The sequence below is a fragment of the Bidens hawaiensis genome, unplaced genomic scaffold (assembly GCF_021521415.1).
Source record: "Bidens hawaiensis isolate Kalapana, Puna unplaced genomic scaffold, B.hawaiensis_p1.1 tig00002977_1, whole genome shotgun sequence".
Classification (NCBI taxonomy): domain Eukaryota; kingdom Viridiplantae; phylum Streptophyta; class Magnoliopsida; order Asterales; family Asteraceae; genus Bidens; species Bidens hawaiensis.
The window spans coordinates 1,134,644-1,150,105 of record NW_027491160.1 but is presented as its reverse complement, the minus strand read 5'-3'; the positions used below and the strand labels follow the sequence as shown (position 1 = coordinate 1,150,105).

General features: G+C 39.4%; 1 protein-coding gene across 1 annotated transcript; it reads left to right on the top strand.

Moving 5' to 3' along the window:
* The first annotated feature begins 3,741 nt into the window (after positions 1-3,741).
* On the top strand, positions 3,742-4,538 carry LOC143621814 (uncharacterized protein At1g76070-like). Its single transcript, XM_077093125.1, has one exon. It carries the CDS (start codon positions 3,742-3,744, stop codon positions 4,429-4,431), a length of 690 nt encoding a protein of 229 aa, XP_076949240.1. The 3' UTR covers positions 4,432-4,538.
* Positions 4,539-15,462: the final 10,924 nt, after the last annotated feature.

The window sequence follows — 15,462 nt, the reverse complement described above, 5'->3', positions numbered from 1 at the left end:
GTATGGTTTTCAAGTTATTTATATGCCACGTATGACACGCTTAGCTGGGCCGAACTGAAGTAGCTTAGTCACAAGTCACAACTTCAGATTTGTAGCACTTTCACTTTCTGTTTGTAATTTTGTATCATATGCAACCTTCCATATTTCGAAGCACATGTCTTTTTAGTTTTAAATCAATCATGGTGGCGACGAGTAAAACTCCCGTCAAAGCGTTAAATAAATATCATTAAGTTATTAAAGAAAACAATGTGTTCAAAATATATAATTAGACTATTCATAATAATCATAATATTTTACACAATAAATCAAACTATTTCGTTATGCCCTAAAATCAACACGTTCAATGTCGGTATAGTTAGGTAATATTTGTGTTTAAAACTAAAACTAAAACTAAAATTGATACAAAAAATATTAATCTATTTTCATCCTAATAGTAGCTATTCCACCTATTTGTTGAAACAATTCTGAATTTTTTATTATTCTTTTGGAAAATTTTGCTATCATATAGACTTTTGTTTTATTTTATAACTTTTACTAAATGATAATTCTTATAAATTTAAATACGATGTTATAATTAATTCATTCTTTTTTCAGTCTCGAGGTAAATTGTGACATTCGTCAATTTCGGGTCTTGTTTGTATTCGTTTTTGTATTTGTTTATTATGTAAACCGACCCAATTTGTAAACCGAAACTTATGTTATAATCAAAATGATGGATTTTTGTTACAATATTGTTTCACACTTGTTGGGTCTTGAAAACATCCTACCTTTATTTTTATTTTTATTTATTTATTTATTTTTTTATTATTTTTTTTTGTTGTTTTGTGTTTTTGTCTTGATCCATTTTGCATGAAAACTCTTGTGTCTCACACCCATATTTGACCACCAACATTACCCTATATATACACCACCTTTCCTCTTCATTTTCCCTTGCTACAACTCAAAAAAAAAAACTCTCTCAAATATTAAAGATTCAAGGTTATCTTCTTAAGTGTTCTTGAAGGTTTTTAGTCTTTCATCTTAATTAGTTTATGGAGCCTTATTAATACTTGTTTATGGTTGTGCAACATATATATAATATATGCCCCTTGTTTACCTTTGGTAGTTACTTCTCCGATTCCGGTCGGTGAGGTTTCGGAACTCATAAGGCAAGGCTTCATGGAGGACTTCGTGTCCTTGATATATACATCTATATAACTTGTTCATACATATTAATCTTGCTATTTTAGTTTGTTGGTCATGTTTACAAGTTCCATGGTTATGGGTTTTTTAAGAGTCTATGCTTCGGTTTAACCGTAAATAGCTCTAAACCGTAAACCAAACTTTGTTACTAGTTTTGTTAAATAATTGTTTAAACATACTTATTGTTAGATCTAAGTTTCTAAAATCATTTTTACAAATTCTATGGTTATGGGTTTTTAGAATCTTACCTCGGTCTTAACCCGAAACACGATCCGAACCAAAAACCGAACTTTTGTTTAAAGACTTTATTGTTAACTTTTGGTTGTAAAACTTAAAGTATTTTTTTTATTTGTACATTATTATACAAGTTCTTTAGTGTTTGGACATGTGGAAACCATCTATGAACTTGTTGTGAGATGGAAACCGAACCAAACCGATTCTTACTCGCTTAAGACACACAAGTGTGTTTTTTAGCCATCAAAACTTGTATATTTCTTTAAAAATAGTTACAAATTGATTTTTAAATATTTTCTTAAGTACTTGGAAATGTTGGATCCAACTTGATCTCATAACAAAGTTTGGACCGACAAAACCGAACACTCGCTTAACGTGCGTTGTTAGTTCTAAAACAATGGAACTACATACCTGGTTAAGTCTTATTAAATTTTATTGAGTTATCTCATAACATTCAATATTTTGGAAAGTTGACTTTAGGTTTGACCAATTATCAAGACCCGAACCGACAACCCGAACACTCGATAAAAAAAACCGTTTTAGTATCTTTATTCCAAAGGGATTTGCATTCTTGCATTTTACCCACCTTATTACTTAACATATGTTGAGTAAATATTAAGGTTAGATACTTTAACCCGGTTTCGAGCAAACTTACATCTTTAAAGGGTTATTATTATAAATTCTTAAATAGTTACATTTTAAACCTTGAACTTTAATTATTTACATTTCTCAACATTTATTTTGTTTAAAGACCTTCAAGACAACCATTCTAAATTCAAGACTTCTTTTCTTTTTAGGCATTGTGCGTTAAACTCGTCGTTCCGACAAATCTCCAAATTATCATCTTTCAAGTTTACTACTTGAAGGTGAGTACTTCATACCCTATTTTCCATCTTTTATTTTGAGGGTGACATTTCATACTTATTCAACAAAATGCTTTATATTTGAATCTTAAACCACAAACGTAGTTGTATACTTTACCTAAATAATTGTTCGATTTGGTGTTCTATGTTTATATGCCTATGTGTTTATCGCTTTTGGTTAGTGGAACTATAAAATCCTAGACTATTTGGCATCCCCTTATAGCAAGGTGTCATTAACGTAATGCAATTAACGATAACTATAAAATCCTAGACTATTTGGCATCCCCTTATAGCTAGGTGTCTCTAATGTGTTTAGCGATATCTATTTATCCAAAATACCACTTTTATTTATCGTTTCGTATGCAAGTTTTGTGGCTATCTTTATTATATACTAATATGATTAAACTTATGAATTGCTCACCAACCTTTGTGTTGACAAACTTTATTTTATGAAATGTTGCAGGTTTGCATCTTGGTTGATTTATGATTGTGAATAAAACGACATCAAAGACCTTAGGATATTAGTAAAAATGAACAATATCAAATTTGCCATATTTTGTGATATCTTGTTTATGGTTATTTTATGGATAATTGTTATGTGACATTTTCGATGTTGTGAAACCAAATGAGTTTATTAAATACTGTCACTTTAATTAGTGTCATGTGCTTACAAACAATCGTTACACCTCGGCATGTTCCGCCGCCTTTGATCGGGGTGTGACATAAATTTCATAAACCCGAGCCGTGTAAATTTTACATACAGAAGATTTATACCGATATGAGTTTTCTTATAAAGCTTATATTAAAATGCAGATAAAAACAAAAACATTGCAACAATATATCTAAATTTATCATGAGCTAACAATTTTAGCCGTGTAAATAAAACTTCATTTATGTTTATTAACTAAACAATTTAATCATACATTTAACTCAACATCTTTTGTTGACTTGTACAAACTAAGCTTTGGACTATACAAGAGTTACCGATTTACTTTAGTTAAAACTTGAGAGTTACGGATTTACTTTAACAAAAACTCACGTTTATCTCTAAAACTTATTTGTATATTAAAACCACTTAAATCTCATTTATATATTCTATTAAACAACACTTAATTGTTTTTCTCATCCTTTGACTAAACTACCATACATAGAAAATTAAATATCTTAAAAAACGGGTCACTAAATTTGAATCTATTTTAAGAAACGTGAGATGATAAAACCAAGAACATAGTCAAACATGTTAAATCCTCCTTAAATTCACCATTGACTTCTCTCAACACACACACGCTACCCTTATTTTGTCTCATTCTCTCTCACCGGCCTTCAACATATTTCTACCACCCTACTCCTTCCTCTCTCTTTCCTCCGACCGCCATATCTCTATATATATACATACACAAGCCTCATATACATCTCCGTTTACAACTCTCTTAGAAAAACAATATATTCAAATCAACAAAAAATGGATCAACAAAAATCAAAAAATACAATCTTGAGCATCCTACCAAGACCCTCAGAAAAACCCCATAAATCCCATATCGGAATATCCTTCTCCGGCCCCATGCTCACCGGCGGCAAAGACAACACTCGCCGGAAAATCAAGAACGACGCTGTAGTATACGAACCCACGTCTCCGAGAGTCTCATGCATGGGCAATATCAAGTGCAAGTACACAAAAGATAAACTCCGGCTCGCCGGAACCAAATTACCACCCGCCGGAAATTTTTTCCGGCCACCGGAATCTTCAAAAACCGAAAACAAGACCAAGAAATTGATGGGGTTTATGAAACTGTTTAGTGATTTGATGATTCCCGGCTGCGGTGGCCGGAAACCAGTCGCCGGAAAAATAAACGGTGGGGTTCCGTTATATCTTGATAAAGCTCCGAGCTTGAGTACGATGAAAAGGTTTTCTAGTGGTCGAGATAAGTTGTCGGATAATATTGATAATGATTCTGATGAAGAGGTTATTGTTGTTCCGTCGTCGGCGCCGGTGATGATAAGGAATATTCCGGTAGTGTTTGATGTTAGGGGGGTTGTGGGGATTAATAGGGAGACGAGAAAAGAGATTAATTTGTGGAAGAGAAGAACCATGCAGCAGCCTAAGCCTCTTCTCTTGAATAATAATAATAATAATAATAATAATAATATTTAGTTTTCTGTTTTTTTTTTATTCTTTTAATTCATTATTCTTTGATTTTATGATTTTTCCAAAGTCATAAATGTAAATTTCCTTGAAATTAAATGTAGATATTTTTATTTGATGAAACTATTTGAAGTTTGTAACACTATCTCCATCCATGCAAATAATTTGCTCTTAGCATAATAAACGTGTTTATGTTTTATATTCATTCGTTGATGTTACAAACGAAGAGTTGAATAGCATAAATGAACAAAAATAAGTAGACATAGATAAACAAATATAACAGAGCAAACACCGATTAAAAATATACATGAACATAATAAATCTGTCGGGCTTAAAAACATGTTAAAACCATATTAAATTATCATGCCTTAAAAAATTTAATGAATAGGTACATGAACATATAAATCTGTTGGGATTAAAAATATGTTAAAACCATATTAAATTATCATGCCTTAAAAAATTTAGTGAATAAGTTCTTTTTTTGAATACCGGTGGGGTATCATAAAACAAGCAACAAGCTATAAACAAAGTAGATACACCTCACGAGGAGGGGGGAGATTCAAAACTAAAATGACACCACTAAACCCAAACAAATAATAACTTAGCGAAATTAAAACGAATTTCAACTGCACTACCCAATGTAAACGTATGCTCACAAAAGATATATGAATGAACAAGACATGTTTTCATGTTCATTTAGTTTAATGAAGAACATTTGTTCATGTTTCTTTGTCTATTAAATAAATTGTCCAAAAGAGAATTTATATTTCTATTAACTCCAAATCAGAATTAAACGAACAAGTATCTATTAAACATAGATAAACAAACATAAATAAACAAACACCAACTAAAAGCATACATGAACATAAATTTGTTGGGCCTAAAAGTCTATTTAAATTAATTGCACGTATTGGTTGATATTTTAATCATAAAACTAGACTAAATTGTCATGCCTCAAAACTTTAATGAATAAGTTTTATATGAACGCCGGTGGTAATATACTATTATAAAGCTAGCAAGAAGATAGAAATTACAAAGTACATACACCTAAGAGGGGAGATTACAAAATTGAAGTAACATCACTTAACCCAAACAAATAATAACCAAACGAATTTTACACTACCCAACGTAAATGAATGCAAACGAATGTTTACAAAAGATAAATGAACAAACGAGACATGTGTTCATGTTCGTGTTCGTGTAGGTAAATAAACAAAAGAAAGTATCCCCCTGTTCCTCTCTGCCCATCTCTCTTTCAATCGGTCACGGATGGCATTGCACTCGACGTGTTCTGAGGTTCATAATTCACTGTTTGAGTGTTTCTTTTTTGTGTCAACCCTAACGCCTCATGTGTGACATCTGCCCCGATCCGACCCGACCCAGGTACCCGTTTCTCTGACCCGATCTCTTTCTTTTATGATTTAATATTTATTTATACTTATATTTTACTTTTAATAATAATAATATACTTTTCCTTCCCGCCTCTTTCTCTCTCTTTCTTTCCGCCGTCCCGTCCCTCTCCTCCTCTCTTTCCGCCTTCTTTTCCCTCTTGTCGCCGTCCCGCCCCTAAGCCTTGTTTCCCTCTTTTTCTTCTAACTCTTTGCTTGTCCTTTGTTCCTTCCCGCCTAAGGTTGTCTGCGCAGCTCCACGCGCCAGACTCCTTACAAGGAATCCTGCGTGAAGACCACCTGTTTCAGCGATACGCGAGACGAACTCTTCTCGCAGCGCGCTAAGAATTGTAATTCTTCTCGCAGCGCGCTAAGAACGGTAGTTCTTCCCGCGACGCGCTAAGGATTTGTAGTTCTTCTCGCAGCGCGCTAAGAATCGTAGTTCATCCCTCGACGCGCGAAGAATTATAGTTCTTCCCGCGGCGCGCTAGGAATTTTAGTTCCTCCCGCGGCGCGCTAAGAAATGTGATTCTTCCCGCGACGCGTTAAGGTTGGTTCTGTCTGCCTTCGCGCTCGCGCACTTTTGCCTTCGCGCTCGAGCTTTCCCGCGCTAAACCCTTTGAGTTTTCTTCTGTTTAATCTAGCCGTTTGCTTTTGTGATGTCTTATCTTTTGTGCTGTTGACCAAATCTGCTTTATGTCTGAAAAGTTACTTTCGGCGCAGCATGCGCACCAACCCCATTGGTTGGCAGAAAAAGTGACTGACATTATCTTTGGAGATCTGCTTTTCCATGCTTGACCAGTACCTTTATCTGATCTGCCCATGCCTTTTTACTGTTCCTTGACAACTTTATCTTGCCCCCTGCAGCTGCCATATCTTTTTGATATCTTTTGCTTTTGGAATCTTTTGCTTTTTGAGATCTTTTCCCCTTTTTCTAGGGATTGTGTTCCCTAGGGTTTCTCTATAAATAATAATGATATTTTCCTAACACTACACACACAAAACACTTAATCTCTCCTGTTCTCCTTGCTCTCTCTGCCGCCTCCCTCTCTGCCTCCGTCTTCCTCCCTGTTCTGTCCTGCTTTTCCGGTAATATATATATATATATAATGATTTACTTATGCTAACTTATATCAAGACTTAAAACCGATCATTAAAACAATAATCTTATTTATAGGTTAACTTGTGCTTGTTTAAAGTTGGTTCTAGCTTTATCTTACACCGCATCGTTTATCAAGTGAGTAATCTCGTACCTAATCCCTTTTTGCTTTTAATGTTTTGGGATGTTCATGTGTTCATACAAACTTAGAGTCTTAAACTGTTTATGAACTTTAGTCGCGCAGTATCCCATGTGTTGAGGACGTAGACTTGGCTGTTTATTTGTATGTGTGGATCATTAACCGTCTTGTCGGTCTATTCCGCAGTTCTCATGGTACCATTAGATGAACACGGGAGAACTATCGTTTATGATTTTCTCTTTTGTTTGCACATGCACAGTTTGTCTTGTTTGTGAGCTCAATTGTGAGCACTGGCAGTCTATGAATCTTAGAGTTGGTCCCGATCAGATTACACCCTTGTTGAAAACCAGACATACACATGTTGCGCGCAGATTTATCGTTATCTATTATTATCTATTAAACTTGATTTCTCACCAACACGCAAGTGTTTGACGTTTATTTTAACACATGTTCAGGTTTGCAGTAGCTGTTTTGGAGCTTGTGGACACGTAGGAAGTTTTCTTTATTTTGGACCTAGATTAAAATGTATCAAAACAAGTTATTGCTGTTCGAATATTATAATTTATAATATATTGATTTATGATGATTTATGTTATCTTATGTCTACTTTGCGCGTGCGCGAATGAATGTATTTATTAAATATTGACACCCAATAGTGTCACGAGTAATGAAACAATATGTGGCGCCCCGATGTATAATCCGCCTTTGGTCGGGGTGTTACAGATTGGTATCAGAGCTCGTTGACTTTAGGATAGGTGGTTAGACGTAACGGCCTAGAATACCTAAGAGTCCCTTCTCGCGCATGAGAGAAATCTCATGTTTGCGCGCTTATTGTTAATTACTCGTTGTTTATGAATATGCTCGCGCTTGCGCAGTATATGATTTTATGTTTTATTTCGCGATATTTCGATTTTTGTTGAATTTCGATTTTTATTGATTTTACTTACATATTCGTTTGTTGGATTTGAAAATCCGAAAAGTCATGGTGATACATGAATAGTTGATTTTCAATTTCCATTTACGATTATGTTCTGAGGTTGGAGACTTGAAAAGTCATGGTGATACATGAATTGTCAACCTCCAATACTCATTTTCTTGTATGTTTTATATTGAAGATTGAAAAGTCATGGTGATACATGAATCGTCAATCTCCAATACTCGTTTGCTCGTATATTTTAAATTGGGAATTCGGAAAGTCATGGTGATACATGAATTGTCGATTCTTGATTCGAATTTGTTACCTTTATTAAGTCTGCATTTAGGGTCATTTATTTTACTTTAACTTTTGGCAGTAACTGACTCCGCGAAACCAAGCTTTATGAGATTAAAACTTTGCGCTAAAACCAAGATATTAACTAAAATTAAAACTTTTATAGAATGCCTCCGCTATCTCGTCGCCATCTCAAGAAGAAAGAAGCCGCGCGCAGACGCTCGCAGCAACGTTCCCAGGAAATGGCCGCCGCAATAGCCCAAGCCTTGAGCCAAAACAATACCAACACCTCTGGTTACAACATTAAGTCCTTTAACGCGGGTAACCCTCCAAAGTTCACAGGTCTTGAAGGAGCCACCGTGATGCTCCAGTGGCTTGAGAAAATAGAAAACACTTTCCTCCACACCCAATGCCCCTCAGACAGACGAACCCTATATGCTTCCAGTGTCCTGGAATCCAGAGCGCTTACATGGTGGAATGGAGTAGCTCATGCGCGTGGCGCAGAAGCTGCTTCCAGCATACTCTGGGAGGAATTTAAGGATCTCTTGACGCGAGAATTCTGCCCTCCCAACGAAGTTAAGCGCCTGGAGGAAGAATTCTGGAACTTGAAGCAATACAGCAGTGAAGGCGCGAGTACGCGACGCGCTTCCATGAACTAAGCCTGCTTGTCCCTCACCTTGTTACCCCTTCACGCCGAGCCATAGAGAAATTCCTTGGGGGTCTCCCCATGGAAATTCAAGATTCTGTATGGGCCAGAAACCCAGTAACCCTCTCTGACGCCATTGAGTTGGCCGCTGTGCTCAGCGACAACCATGTCAGAGCAGGAACCCTGTTCCTGCGGGGAGCTGAGAAAACCAAACCCACCAAGACTGCCCCTGAACCAACAGAAACCAAACCAGAACCCTCAAACCGTAACAACCTCAAGCGCAGGCGCAAAGCCTATGCGCTTACCAACCCGCCCATTGTCCAGCAACCCATTTATCAACCTCCAGTTTACGCGCCTAACCCACTGTCAACCTACCCAACACCTCCTGTAGTCCACAACTATGCCTTAACCAATCCAGCACTCCCTGCCCCGCCACCTAAGAAACCTTACACAGGAAACCACCCCTTCTGCCCAACCTGTAGACTTCACCACCCACCTCAAGTCCCATGTCGACTTTGTACCCGATGTGGCCGCGCTGGTCACCTTGCAGAAAACTGTAGAGTCCTTCCCGCCAATCCAATTGCGCCAACACCACCAGTCTACCCGCAGAACCCACAACTAACCTACCAAAACCCACGACCCAGATCGTGCTTTAACTGCGGTGATCCCAGTCATTTCCGGAACGCGTGCCCAAGGCTACAAGTGCAAATCACACAAGCGAATCCGGTGAACCAGATTTCAAACCAAGTAACGCGTGGACAAGCTTTTAACATAACCGCGCACCAAGCGCAAGCGAATAATGACGTAGTTAATGGTACATTTTTACTTAACGGATTTTATGCTTCTATACTTTTTGATACTGGCGCCGATCGAAGTTTTATTTCTCGCGCCTTTGAGCAGAAGCTTGCGCGACCGCGCGATAACTTAAAAGAAGATTTTTCAGTTGAATTGGCTAACGGTGAAACTGTTTTAATAAACTCAGTGATTAAAGATTGCACGCTTAACCTTAACGAAAACGATTTTCTGATCGACCTCATCCCCATGCCTCTTGGGAGCTTTGATGTTATTATTGGTATGGACTGGCTTACGCATAATCGCGCCGAAGTTATTTGCGCCAAGAAGATGATTCGCATACCTCGAGAAAATGGTGATCTTCATATCTACGGCGAAAAACCCTCCCGCGGTCTTAAGCTTATGTCTTGCGCCGAAGCCCGAAGGCTCATGCGGAAAAGGTGTATTGCATTTCTAGCCCATGTGGTTAAACCTGCTGAAGAAAAGAAGCTTCGCGATATCCCTGTTGTGCGTGATTTTCCTGAAGTTTTTCCTGATGATCTTCCTGGTATCCCTCCCGCTCGTGAAGTCGAGTTCCGTATTGATCTTGTCCCTGGTGCTTCCCCCGTAGCTAAATCTCCTTACCGTCTTGCGCCCGCTGAGATGCAAGAATTGGCAAGCCAACTTCAAGAGTTGACAGCTAAGGGATTCATTCGCCCTAGCTCTTCGCCCTGGGGTGCTCCGGTGTTGTTCGTTAAAAAGAAAGATGGATCGTTTCGCATGTGTATTGATTACCGCGAGTTGAACAAACTCACCATTAAAAACCGGTATCCTTTACCGCGTATTGACGACCTCTTTGATCAACTCCAAGGTGCCTCTTGTTTCTCCAAGATTGATCTCCGCTCTGGTTATCACCAGTTGCGCATCCGCGATGAAGATGTTCCGAAGACTGCTTTTCGAACTCGTTATGGCCATTTTGAATTCTTGGTCATGTCCTTCGGTCTAACCAACGCACCCGCCGTTTTCATGGATCTAATGAATCGGGTGTGTAGGCCTTTCTTGGACCGTTTCGTGATTGTGTTTATCGATGATGTTCTGGTGTATTCTAAGACCAAGGCCGAGCATGAGCAACATCTCCGGTTGGTGTTGCAAAAGCTTCGAACCGAGCAGCTCTATGCTAAGCTTTCCAAGTGTGAATTTTGGTCTGATGAAGTACAGTTTCTTGGCCATGTTGTGAACAAGATGGGTATTCATGTCGACCCATCCAAAATTGAAGCAATCAAGAACTGGATTACGCCATCCTCTCCTTCTGAGATCCGTTCCTTTCTGGGCTTAGCTGGTTACTACCGGCGATTTATTTCGAACTTCTCAAAGATCGCTTTGCCTTTAACAGCTCTAACGCACAAAGGTAAACCGTACATTTGGGGCTCGAAGCAAGAAGAAGCCTTTCTATCGCTCAAGCGATTGTTGTGTGAAGCTCCTGTTCTTGCGCTACCTGAGGGTAATGATGATTTTGTCGTGTACTGCGATGCCTCCAACCAAGGTCTCGGTTGTGTTCTTATGCAACGAGGCAAGGTTATCGCTTACGCATCAAGGCAACTTAAGGTTCATGAAAAGAATTATACAACTCACGATCTCGAACTTGGTGCAGTTGTTTTTGCCTTGAAGATCTGGAGACACTACCTTTATGGTACTAAGTGTATCCTCTACACTGACCATAAAAGCCTTCAGCATATCTTTGATCAAAAGGAACTTAACATGAGGCAACGCCGATGGAACGAACTCATCAGCGATTACGATTGTGAGATCCGGTATCATCCTGGTAAGGCTAATGTGGTAGCCGATGCGCTCAGCCGAAAACCCTGCCAGCTTAACTGTATCTTGCCGCGCACGCAGCTTCACTTTGCGCCGATCCAAAGCAACCTTGAATCGCGCATTCGTGACGCGCAGCGCGCATCCATCAGTAATGGTAACCTTCGCGCCGAGTTAGCGTGTGGCGCTGAAGCGCACTTTGTCCCTAATCTGAGTGGAATTCTCTGCTATCTTAATCGCATCTGGATTCCCTTTGATGAGAATCTTCGCGCTGATATCCTGAGTGAAGCGCATAAATCTCGGTATTCTATTCATCCCGGCGCTGATAAGATGTACAAGGATTTGCGCATAACTTTTTGGTGGCCCGGTATGAAGAAGGATATTGCTGTGTTCGTAGCTAAATGCCTGACTTGTTCTAAAGTAAAAGCTGAACACCAACGCCCATCTGGTTTGCTCGAACAACCAGAAATTCCTACGTGGAAATGGGAAGGTATAGCGATGGACTTTATTACCAAGTTACCTTTGACAGCAAGCAAACATGATAGCATTTGGGTAATAGTGGATCGTTTGACTAAGTCTGCTCACTTTCTGCCCATTCGTGAAAACTACCGTGTTGAGCAACTCGCGCAGCTTTATGTCAAGGAAATTGTCTGCCGCCATGGTACTCCTTTGAGCATCATATCCGATCGCGATGGCCGTTTTATATCTCGCTTTTGGAAATCTCTCCAATCTGCGCTAGGAACTCGCTTGGACATGAGTACGGCATATCATCCTCAGACTGACGGTCAGTCTGAGCGAACAATTCAAACTCTTGAGGATATGCTCCGATCTTGTGTTCTTGATTTTGGAGGTAATTGGGATTCACACCTGCCTTTGATTGAGTTCTCTTATAATAACAGCTATCATTCCAGTATTGGTATGGCCCCATTTGAAGCACTTTACGGTCGTAAGTGCCGCTCCCCGATTTGTTGGAGCGAAGTGGGAGAAGCTCAAATCACAGGACCCGAACTGGTTCAAGAGACAACCGATAAAATCGCCAAGATCCGTGATCATCTGCTGACTGCCCGAAGCCGACAGAAGAGTTACGCAGATCGTAGGCGGAAGCCTCTCGAATTTCAAGTTGGTGATCTTGTTCTCCTCAAAGTGTCGCCCTGGAAGGGTGTTATCCGCTTTGGGAAGAAAGGTAAGCTTGCTCCTCGTTATGTTGGTCCATTCAAGATTCTCGCGCGTGTGGGAAAAGTTGCCTACAGACTTGACCTGCCGCCCGCGCTCAGTAATGTGCATCCAACGTTCCATGTATCCAATCTCAAGAAGTGTTTAGCTGACGAGAACCTTCACATTCCACTTGATGAAGTTCAAGTTGATGAAACTATGCATTTCGTTGAGAAGCCTGTTGAGATTATGGATCGCGAGGTTAAGCAAACCAAGCGCAGTCGTATCCCTATCGTGAAAGTTCGCTGGGAGTCCAAGCGCGGAGCCGAGTTTACATGGGAAAGGGAAGATCAAATGAAGATCAAGTACCCGCACCTGTTCTCTGCGCAACCTACTTCGAGATAAATTTCGGGACGAAATTTCTTAAAGTAGGGGAGACTGTGACATCTGCCCCGATCCGACCCGACCCAGGTACCCGTTTCTCTGACCCGATCTCTTTCTTTTATGATTTAATATTTATTTATACTTATATTTTACTTTTAATAATAATAATATACTTTTCCTTCCCGCCTCTTTCTCTCTCTTTCTTTCCGCCGTCCCGTCCCTCTCCTCCTCTCTTTCCGCCTTCTTTTCCCTCTTGTCGCCGTCCCGCCCCTAAGCCTTGTTTCCCTCTTTTTCTTTTAACTCTTTGCTTGTCCTTTGTTCCTTCCCGCCTAAGGTTGTCTGCGCAGCTCCACGCGCCAGACTCCTTACAAGGAATCCTGCGTGAAGACCACCTGTTTCAGCGATACGCGAGACGAACTCTTCTCGCAGCGCGCTAAGAATTGTAATTCTTCTCGCAGCGCGCTAAGAACGGTAGTTCTTCCCGCGACGCGCTAAGGATTTGTAGTTCTTCTCGCAGCGCGCTAAGAATCGTAGTTCATCCCTCGACGCGCGAAGAATTATAGTTCTTCCCGCGACGCGCTAGGAATTTTAGTTCCTCCCGCGGCGCGCTAAGAAATGTGATTCTTCCCGCGACGCGTTAAGGTTGGTTCTGTCTGCCTTCGCGCTCGCGCACTTTTGCCTTCGCGCTCGAGCTTTCCCGCGCTAAACCCTTTGAGTTTTCTTCTGTTTAATCTAGCCGTTTGCTTTTGTGATGTCTTATCTTTTGTGCTGTTGACCAAATCTGCTTTATGTCTGAAAAGTTACTTTCGGCGCAGCATGCGCACCAACCCCATTGGTTGGCAGAAAAAGTGACTGACATTATCTTTGGAGATCTGCTTTTCCATGCTTGACCAGTACCTTTATCTGATCTGCCCATGCCTTTTTACTGTTCCTTGACAGCTTTATCTTGCCCCCTGCAGCTGCCATATCTTTTTGATATCTTTTGCTTTTGGAATCTTTTGCTTTTTGAGATCTTTTCCCCTTTTTCTAGGGATTGTGTTCCCTAGGGTTTCTCTATAAATAATAATGATATTTTCCTAACACTACACACACAAAACACTTAATCTCTCCTGTTCTCCTTGCTCTCTCTGCCGCCTCCCTCTCTGCCTCCGTCTTCCTCCCTGTTCTGTCCTGCTTTTCCGGTAATATATATATATATATATAATGATTTACTTATGCTAACTTATATCAAGACTTAAAACCGATCATTAAAACAATAATCTTATTTATAGGTTAACTTGTGCTTGTTTAAAGTTGGTTCTAGCTTTATCTTACACCGCATCGTTTATCAAGTGAGTAATCTCGTACCTAATCCCTTTTTGCTTTTAATGTTTTGGGATGTTCATGTGTTCATACAAACTTAGAGTCTTAAACTGTTTATGAACTTTAGTCGCGCAGTATCCCATGTGTTGAGGACGTAGACTTGGCTGTTTATTTGTATGTGTGGATCATTAACCGTCTTGTCGGTCTATTCCGCAGTTCTCATGGTACCATTAGATGAACACGGGAGAACTATCGTTTATGATTTTCTCTTTTGTTTGCACATGCACAGTTTGTCTTGTTTGTGAGCTCAATTGTGAGCACTGGCAGTCTATGAATCTTAGAGTTGGTCCCGATCAGATTACACCCTTGTTGAAAACCAAACATACACATGTTGCGCGCAGATTTATCGTTATCTATTATTATCTATTAAACTTAATTTCTCACCAACACGCAAGTGTTTGACGTTTATTTTAACACATGTTCAGGTTTGCAGTAGCTGTTTTGGAGCTTGTGGACACGTAGGAAGTTTTCTTTATTTTGGACCTAGATTAAAATGTATCAAGACAAGTTATTGCTGTTCGAATATTATAATTTATAATATATTGATTTATGATGATTTATGTTATCTTATGTCTACTTTGCGCGTGCGCGAATGAATGTATTTATTAAATATTGACACCCAATAGTGTCACGAGTAATGAAACAATATGTGGCGCCCCGATGTATAATCCGCCATTGGTCGGGGTGTTACATCATGTTCCATACGTAGTTTTGAAAGTTAAATATCTTACTTTTTACATTTTGCTTACATCCATCATCCATGGTCCTTCTTCAGTTAAGAAAGGACGGGACGTAAGCAAACAGTAAAAGTAAAAGAATAATTTAAGCAGAAGTTCATTACACTAACATAAACCCGACCCTAGACGCCATCATTCACTTTCCAGGGGTTTTTAGAGCATCAAGGAGGAGAACCATCACTTTCAATCATCTCAAGGCCATAGATATGATCCATAACATCATAACCGAAGCCCGAGAGATGCCGAGACGCGGCTAGATCCTTCGAGTCATACCCGGGATGTATAGTTTGTAATCTTTCAGTTTATTTCTCATGTACAAGGACAACTCATTGTAATTGTT